This window comes from Solanum pennellii, chromosome 1 (assembly GCF_001406875.1).
Source record: "Solanum pennellii chromosome 1, SPENNV200".
Classification (NCBI taxonomy): Eukaryota; Viridiplantae; Streptophyta; class Magnoliopsida; order Solanales; family Solanaceae; genus Solanum; species Solanum pennellii.
Window position 1 is genome coordinate 37,874,469 of NC_028637.1, and position 9,871 is coordinate 37,884,339.

The following is a 9,871-nucleotide window of genomic DNA, read 5'->3' on the forward strand; positions in this document are numbered from 1 at the left end:
GTAGCAAAGGTTGGTCTAGGCCTATCTCCTGCGAATCCACTCAGGTCCCTTTGCTAGATACAATGTGACCAAGAAAAGCAACGGATTGCAAGCAGAACTCACATTTACTAAACATAGAAAATAACTGGCGATCCTTGAGAGTCTGCTGAACAACTCTCAAATGACTTGCTTGTTGTTCCACACTCCTAGAGCTAATGAGGATATCATCAATAAAGACGATAATAAACAAGTCAAAGTACTATTTGAACACTCAGTTCATCATATCCATGAAAGTTGCAGGAGCATGAGTTAAGCCAAATGACACAACTATAAATTCATAATGACAATACCGAGTTCTGAAGGTTGTTTTCAAAATATCACTATCGCTAACTCTAAGCTGATGATAACCCGATCTGAGGTCTATCTTTTAGAAATGGCTAGCACCCTGAAGTTGGTAAAACAAGTCATCAATCCTATGGATGGGATACTTATTCTTGATTGTGACCTTGTTCAACTATATATAGTCAATGCACATTCTGAGAGAACCGTCTTTCTTCTTTACGAGCAATAGTGGTGTACCCCATGGTGAAATACTAGATCTGATGAAGCCCTTAACTAGAAGGTCTTTAAATTGCTCTTTCAATTTCTTAAGCTCAGATGGATTATTTCTGAAAGAATGAATAGAAATAGGCTGAAGGAGAACAATTCTAAAGTTGATTTTCCTTTCGGGAGGGATTTCGGGAAAATCATATGGAAACACTTCTGGAAACTCAAAAACTACTAGAACTGACTCAAGAGTAGGGGTTTCAAGGCTAGAATCGTTAACCCAAACTCGATGATAGAGATAACCCTTAGATATCATCTTTCTAGCCTCAAGGTATGATATAAATCGACCAATTGTCCCGAAGCTACTACCCTTCAATTTGAAGATTGGTTCATCTAGATACTGAAAATGAACAATCCTAGTTCTACAATCAACTGAGGCATAAAATGAGTGTAACCAATCCATGCCTATGATTACATCAAAGTATACAATTTCTAACTCTACTAGATATGCTGAGGTGACTTTCTGAGAGACTGTGATAGAGTAATTTCTGTATACCCGTCTATCTATAACAGGGTCAGTAACTAGAGTAGAGACTGATAAAGGTTCTGAGAGAGTTTTTGGACTAACACTTAATTGGACTGCTATGTAAGGGGTTACAAAAGAAAGAGTAGCCCCTGGATCTAATAATGCATAAACATCAAAGTCAAAGACTCATAACGTACCTGTGACTACATCAGGAGAACATTACTGATCCTGGCAAGCCATAAGAGCATACAAACTGTTCTGGCGCTGACCGCCACATATACCAGATGAGTTACCCTACTGAGTTGGGCGACTTGCTGGTGTTGCTGAATTTGTAGATAGAGGTCTACCATTACCACCTTTTTGACCCTGTCTGAAAGAATAGTCCCTCAACCTGTGACCAGACTGACCACATCCAAAACACCCTTCTTTTCTTTCAAGGCACTCGCTTTGATAGTTCTTACAACACATAGGGCAAGTGGGGTAAGTCTTGGTGCCTGAAACACTTCCCATAGACTTTGTTTCCCTGAGACTTAGAGCCTAGTGCTCTACCCTTATGGTCATACCTGTTCTTGGAGGATAGAACACTAACTGATGAAGGGGCTGCAGCTAAAAATGATGCTAATTCTGCGAGTGATTTCCACCACTCTATTTTTGCTGAGAATAGTCTTAATTCCCAATCCTAGCCTTCTTATTTTCCTTAGCCTGCTCCCTAAGCGTATCACCCTCAACTTGCTGAGCATGAGTAATAAGCCTACAGATGTTCATATCTCCAAGTAACATGGCATTTCTGCACTCAGTTATCACCAAATCCAACACTCCATACAAGAACTTGTTCATCTGAGCGCTGCAGTAAGCAACCATGTGAGGAGCATACTTGGAGGTTTGGTTAAACTTTAGCCCATATTCATGGACTGTCATGTTACCCTACCTCAAGTTCATGTATTCCAGATCCGTTGCCTCTCTCAACTCTATTGAGAAAAACCTGTCGAGAAAAGTCTAGCTAAAGCAAACCCAAGATATAGGAGTTGCATTTGCACCCCTATTCTCCTTCCACTGAGTGTACCAGATATGAGCAACATCCTTCAACGGGTATGATGCTAACTCAACCAGATCATTCCCAGTGACTTGAATTACCTCAAAGATCTTCTTGATCTCATCCAAAAAATTTTGAGGAACCTCAATAGTCTGTGCACCTAAGAACTCAGGCTGATTCATCCTAACAAAGTCATGGACCCCGGCTCCTACTGATCCACCATTTTCATTCGCATGAGCATGAACTTGATTGTTTTGGTTAGTCATACTTTTAGCCAACACCTGTATGGCATTCCTGAACTCAATATTGGGGACTTCTTGATCTGGGACTGGAGGAGTTTCGTTGGCAATCCTAGAATTCTCATTTCTAGTGTTAGCTTTACGAGGAGGCATGATCTGAAATGTAGAACGTCAAGTTAGAATGGAATAAGATCATACCTTATACACGATAAGAGGAACAAAGAAAGTGAAGGTTTTTTCCTAGAACACTTCATAGTCTCCCTCTAATTAGATATGGTGCACTTCTCACCCATGAAAAGGAATCTACTTAGTGCGACTTTTCAGAAATCATAAGACACTTAAACCTAGTGCTTAGATATTAAGTTTTGTCATGCCCCGATCTATTCTCGGATGCGGATGCGAAACGTAGGACCACAAGTGATCCCAAGCAAACACTGCTAGCATGATCATGAGCATACTAAAGATAACAAACTGATGTGGAAGCTAAATCATAGATTACAATGAAAAGAATGGGAATACCCATATGCTAAAACTTATATAACATGAAGACTATGAGTTTAGTACAATGAAGTTACTAACTCAATAATAAGCTAAATCTAACTATGTCTGAAATAAGCCTCTAAATTATACTAGAAATACTGGGACAAGCCCCAACTAAAACTAGCAAAATGAAACTAAATAACTAAAAGACTAAAATGAAACTCATGAATGTTGTCCTCGGAGAATAAGGACTCACCAGTGAATTTGCTGAACTGGAGATTGAGAAATCGATCTATGCGTGATCTGGATGCTGAAAACCTGAACCTACATCACGCGAAGATGTAGCGCACGTATGCTTCAGTACTAGAATTGTACTGAGCATGTAGGATAGAATAAAGCTTAAATAATACATAACTCAACAAGCACAAAAGTAAGTATAATAATATGAACATGAGATAGTGATTTCTGAGCTAACTGGATGCAATGACAAATTTTTAACGTGGTGAAACTGAATAATGAATATACTTATAAATGGTCAATACAGAGAGACTGACTGAACCATGGTAGCTACTAATAATCGATAATAAAACCACGCGAGCTTAATGTGGAGTCTTATGTATACGCCCCATCTAGAGGACGCAATGTACCCTACCAAAGGTATAAAGGCATCCTGGCGTGATCACTTAACTGATGCCCACAGAGGGGAGTTACAACATATTTGACTTGTAGTTCTGGGACTATTAGATACGTTGAACCCTAGTACAACTCGGTATTATGCTACTCACATTTATTAATGTAGAAAACAGATTATGCCTGAATTTTTTGTTAATACTGGATAGCTCAAAAGTGAACATGCAAACTGGGAATGCAATATTTAATCTTTAAATGATACATTAAAAACTGAAGCATGTATAATTGCATAACTGAAATATCTGACCTATCATGTGTAATTCAAGAACTAAAGAAATACAAAGCTAGGGTTTTGAAACTCATGCGATAATCTGAGTAATAACTTTACAATCTGATTTGGAACAAATATTCAATAAATTCATGAAGTTCTATCGAAATTCTAGAAACCCTAGGTTAATCATGATAAGAGAATCAAGAACTGACTGAAAACTAAGGACCCGATGGGTGAAAGGAACCCACTAGTGAAATCTCACATACCTAGTGATGAATTTCACGAAGAAACACTTAGATTTCGTGACTGGATCTGTTGGAAACTTGTCGCGTTCTTGAACTAGGGTTCATAAACTTTTTCTCCATTCATGCCTACAATTTTCTAACTTTTGATTTATGATTTTGACTTAGGTAAGTTCTTGTTATGTTTCTAGGCTTAAAAAGACTAAAATATAATGATTTAGGGTCAAAAAGACGTATATTAAGGATTAAACAAAGTGAGAAAACACCGAAAGACCCCTGGATAAGTTGTTGTCGGACCAACCGACGACCAGGACTGACAGTCCGTCGTTACATCAACGGACCATCATTTTATCCGTAGGTTGGGCTTGTTCGACAGGCCTTTACTAAAATGGTCATAACTCTTTATGCCGAGGTCTGAGTTTAGCAAGGTCCGTGGATATTGAAAGATAATTCAATTATCAATATGTGGGTAGGTCATGGGATACTTAACTCACTTTGTGCTTAGAGTTATGACCAATTGAAGTTTACCAAACTGTATTTCCACCTTAACTGTATGCTACTTCCCACCTACGGTCCATGTGTCCACCTACGAACTGTGATGATCATCCGTGGCTCTTGTCATATAGTGGGTGAAGGGGGTCTCGATCGACGGTCATGAACTATGGACCGCCGTCTGACCTATGGACCGTGAGTCGGTACGTCCATCAAGACAAAGCCAATTTCCCCCAGCTGAGTTTTTTGGGAGTCTCTGAATCCATCGAGTATTGTAAAGGACGCACAGTGGGTCAGGCTATGGTCTGTCGATGGTAACATCAGCTGCACCCGCATATTTTTCTGAAAATCGATTTTTGGTCTGTTTTTGCTACGGGGTGTTAAAAAATATTTGTTCCAAATAAGATTGTAAAGTTATTAATCAGTTTATCGAATGAATTTTAGAACCCTAGCTTTCTATTTCTTTAGTTCTTTATTTACACATGCTAGGATAGACATTTCAGTTACTACAGATATACATGTCCCAGTTATAAGTGCATAATTATCATATTAAATGTTGAATTTTCAGTATGCACGTTCAGTTTTGAACTATCCAGTATTTACAAAAATTCAAACATAATCGTTAACTACATAAATCAATGGGAGAAGTATAATATCGATTTGGACTAGGGTTCAATGTACCCTATTAGTACCAGAACTACTAGCCAAGTAGGTTGTAAGTCCTCTATGTGGGCATCAGTTCAGTGATCATGCCAACATGGCTTTATACCTCTGGCAGGGTATAATGGATCTTCTTGATGAGGAGTATACATCTGTTTGGATCATGTGGTTTTATTATCGGTTATTAGTAGCTTCCACAATTCAGTCAGATTCTATCTTATTGACCAATTATAAGTATATTCAGTTTCAGCATGTTATAAATTTGTCATTGCATTTAGTTAGCTCAAAATTCTCTATATAATGTTCAGATTATTATACATTCTTTTGTGCTTGTTCAATTATGTTTTATTTCATCTATAGCTATCCTACATGCTCAGTACCTTTCAAGTACTGACCCATAAATGTGCTACATCTTCTCTTGATGTAGGTTTAGGTTCTCAGCGTCCAGATCACGCTTAGATCGATTCTGATCTTGAGTTCTGCAAATCCAGTTGTAGTCCTCATTCATTGAGGACAACAATCATGAGTTTCATTTCAGTCTTTTAGTCATTTTGTTTCAGTTTTTGATACACTTGGCTGGGGCTTGTTCTAGTATTTCAGACGTAGTTAATTTCAACTTAGTATTGAGTTAATATTTTCTTTGTATTAAACTCATCAGTTTTTCATATATCACAGTTTTAGTATATGAGTATTCCCTATTTTTTCAGTTTAAATTATAATTTAGCTTCCGCAATAGTTTATATTCTTTAGTATGCTTATAATCATGCCAGTAGGGTTAGCTTGGGATAACTTGTGGTCCTAGGTTTCGTGTCCGCATCTCGGGGGTAGCTCGGGGCGTGACAAGTAAGGTAGATTTACCTCCTTTGGGATGGTTGACATGTAACACTGATGGGGCATCAAGAGGTAATCCTGGCACTATCACCATTGAAAATTGTGTTTGGGATTCTTCTTGTGATATGGTGGGAGCAAGGAGTGTTAGGATCCAAGAAACAACAAACGTAGTTATTGTAGCTATGGCTTCTAAGAAGGACTTAAATATTGTTTGGTAAATGTTTTTCACTAGTTAAAATGGAATCAGATGCTTTATCATTGATTTATAGTTGCAATGGAGATCGGATTGTTCCTTGGAAGTTACTTTGGAAGTAAATTCATTCATGGCAACAAGAGTACTACACACCTTAATGAAGGGAAATACTCTTGCTGGTTACTTCACTAATTTAACTTCTAATTTTGAAGGTACTTTTTACTGTGAACACTTTCAAAATATACAGGTTGCAAGTAGAAGAATCATTAATACATATAAATATGGCATTCCTTATCTTAGGATAGGACAAATTATACCTTTGAAGGTTTAGTGGTTGTTCATAAATTATTCTAGTAGTTGGTTATGTACTCATCACCTTGTTTGAATTAGATTCTATTGATTATATATCATGCACCTAGTGAGATCTTTTAAGTGTCTTTTATGATCAAAAAAAACCACGACGAGTGAATTTGTATTTTCTTTTCTTCTAAATAGTATATTGACCAGTTCACCTATTAATTTAGTTGGACATTCTGACTACCAATTGTGGTGATCTCATATGAGTACGGTGTTGGTGCTATACAGGTTTAGGATCACATTCAATCTCTTTCATTAGTATCTCATCTCATAGATCCAACAATATGTGTGATTTGAGCCCCATTTTTATGTTTGTAGAAAAAGGGGAATTGATAATTACTAGATGATAAATTCGTAAAGAGTTTGTCTAATTTATTTATGTCTAAAAATGAACTAGGGATATACATCAGCTCATTGGCTCATCAAGGAGAGGTTGTTGCATAGAGATTAGGATTAGAAAAAGCTCTAGTAGAAGAGGTTTATGCTTAATCTTACCAGAATGGATACGCTAACCTAAGCTTATCTTCAACGAACTCTTGAACGATGACGTAAAGACGATGAAGAGGCTTTGATCAACCTGATCTGATAAGCATCAAGCCTCATATTTTTATCTAGACTTTATTTATTCTTAGTTATTCATTATGTTTAACTTATTTTTACATTAAGTAATTTGCAGGACCAGATCTTGGTTGGGCCAGTTCATTTTGTTGGCTCCTTTTGTGTTCATAAAAAATGGGCTCTTGCAGATCTTAAACCCCCCCCCCCCCAAAAAAAAAGAAGTTAACGCCTCTTAAAATACATCTCTTATTTTGATAATGGTTAAGTTCAAAAAGAATTTTAATAAAATAAATATTTATTCACAAGAAATAAAAGACCCTAGATTTTTTTTAATAAACAATTAATTCAATTTCACTAGCAGTGAGTTTTCCCATCTCCACCGTGCCTTTATTTATGCCCTGCTAAAATGAGATAGAAGTTTAATAGAGAGATCTCATACTAGTTCAAAAAAGAATTATAATGAACACAAAGGGACATTAGTTCTTACTTCGAACTTTTGTCTGTAAAAAGAGAATGCGGTGGTGATGTTAGAACTCTATCGTTTTTGCACAACAACTAGCTCAGTCATTTTCGTCCAATAGACCAACTCTATTTTGACCCATTAGGTCATTTTGAGTACATGGCTTACACTCGATTGTTTCTGTTTTGGCGATGTTATCATCTCTGGTTATGTTGAACATATACATATATAGTATGTATATTCATTGTTCTAAATACATTTATTGTATCATGTTCCAAGAATTCATGTTTTGATATTTTATAACTTTAAAGTACTAGATATAAGCTTAGATATTATATATATATGAATAGATATGAAATTATTCACTTATCAATCTAAGAAATTCATAATAAAAGTTCAAAAATTATCATTTATTTTATGTTCAAGTGTACTTTCTTATTCGATTATGTTAACCAAAAATTTTAAATTTTTTCCTAAGATATATATAACAATTGTTTAGTCTATGCAACTTAAATTTTTCTTTTTATAATTAAATTCTTTTGTATACATATTCTTATTTTCTTCATTAATCTCCTTTTAATGTTGATTAAAGAACAAATGAATTGTTATTTCTTGAATAATTCATTCATTAGACATTCTTGAGCTTTCTTGAATAATTCATTCATTAGACATTCTTGAGTTCTATAATAATGACAAATAATCAAATTAATCTTGGAATATTGAAACATCTTTAAGAACCTACTTTTCATTAGTTTTTATGCACTGAATATTGGTAAATAAATTAATTGCAAGTTCAATGCATTTAATACGTAAAAATTACCTAGTAATATAATAAATAGTAGTACGTATAAACTTTAAAGGTTTAACAAAACACTAATTAACTATTGCGGAAGAAAAACCTCTATAACATAAAAGTCATTCTATCAAAACAATCTTAACGACAAGTTTACGAACAAGGGGTACAACCCTGAAACTAAACTTTCACCTTCAACAAATTGTCTGAGTCCGAAAAGAGTTAACTTATACAGGAGAGATGCACGGCATCCTGAATAAAATTGTGCACCCTTGAATCTGGTCTCGCGGAATAGTCTCATTGTTAGGTCTATCAGTAGTTGTCTGAAGATGCCTTGTACTCAAAAAAAATTAGAGCAAGATCAATATAAGATACAACTACCATGCACTGATAACATCTAGGGGGTTTCCCATTGAGTGTAACATAATCAAGTCAATACAACATTCCAAACATGCACATACCAAAAATATATAATACTGATTATCACATGCTCAAACAATATTAATTTATAAAAATTCATTTGTCCTCTCATAAAAGCAAAATAAAAACTATTAGCATACGAAAACGTGCTACCCAATTCAATGTTTATACTGTAACATGGTTCTTGTAACATCGGATTATATATATTAAATTTGAACTACAGAAATCGTGGTAGTAAATAAATTACATGAATATATTTCCTTTTGTATTTTACATAGATCTTCCGTGAAACCAATACATCTTTTATTGACTTGAAAATATTTTGGTTAAAGTTGTTTTTAACATTTGAAAAAATCATGTGATTGTATCTGTTTTTATTGGTTTTGCATACTTTTTTTTTACCTCAAGTGTTAATGAAGGCCGAATAAGGAAAAAATCACCAGTGATCTATTGAAATTTCTTTTTCATTATACTAATGTGTTAAATGTGGATATACCTAATTGAGCAGTATACAAATTGATGTCCTTTTATGTTGTGTTGAAATCACGAGGCTCATGAAAGTTATATTTTATATATTCTTATTGAATTGTTCCTTTTTAAAAATAATAGTTGTCTGCTTTTTTTTTTTTGTCTTCGTTTCATTTTAGTATGAAAGAAACAAAAAATGATAGTTGATTACTTGAAAAGAATTTATTTTTCATTAAATTGATGTGTTCCATTTAAACTATTTACATAGCAAATCAAATATACAATTTTCATTGTGATTTAAAGTTTGAAGAACTACAATAATTTTAAATCATGCAAAATTTAGAATAAAAGAACAATAACTACAATGAAGTGTCGTACTAGTATATCAACCACCTTATATCAAAATGAGGCCATTTATGATTTTGGTCCCGTAAGAACTATGACTTATGCAACAATTCGCTCTAGAATATTCTATATAGGACCAAAATCTCATCTTATCTGTATGGTACCTAATATTTTGGATATTAATTATTCCTTTGATGGGAGCGTAGTTGTTGTGTTGGCTAATGGAACAAACATATTCTATGTATCCATTGTTCCAAGCAATACTTTTTCCTTTTGGATTTTACAAGGAATGATTCTCGAGTTTTTATTATTATTACCCCATATTTTATTGAACTACACCCTTTGATT

The 9,871-nt window shown here is 34.8% G+C and overlaps 1 protein-coding gene across 1 annotated transcript; it reads right to left on the reverse strand.

Annotated features, from left to right (window-relative positions):
- Positions 1-1,717: 1,717 nt before the first annotated feature.
- Positions 1,718-2,476, reverse strand: LOC107020250. The gene is made up of 3 exons (XM_015220542.1): positions 2,228-2,476; positions 1,975-2,033; positions 1,718-1,895 (listed from the first exon to the last, which is right to left on the reverse strand). Exons 1-3 carry the CDS (start codon positions 2,474-2,476, stop codon positions 1,718-1,720), a joined length of 486 nt encoding a protein of 161 aa, XP_015076028.1.
- Between the last annotated feature and the right edge of the window lie 7,395 nt (positions 2,477-9,871).

Excerpts from the sequence above, each read along its gene's own strand:
- LOC107020250 (XM_015220542.1), bottom strand. The coding sequence starts at position 2,476 with ATGCCTCCTCGTAAAGCTAACACTAGAAATGAGAATTCTAGGATTGCC. Across the intron at positions 2,034-2,227 it reads TAGGTGCACAGACTATTGAG|GTTTTTCTCAATAGAGTTGA; the intron begins GTTCCTCAAAAT and ends TTTTCTCGACAG. Across the intron at positions 1,896-1,974 it reads ATACATGAACTTGAGGTAGG|CGCTCAGATGAACAAGTTCT; the intron begins GTAACATGACAG and ends TGCTTACTGCAG.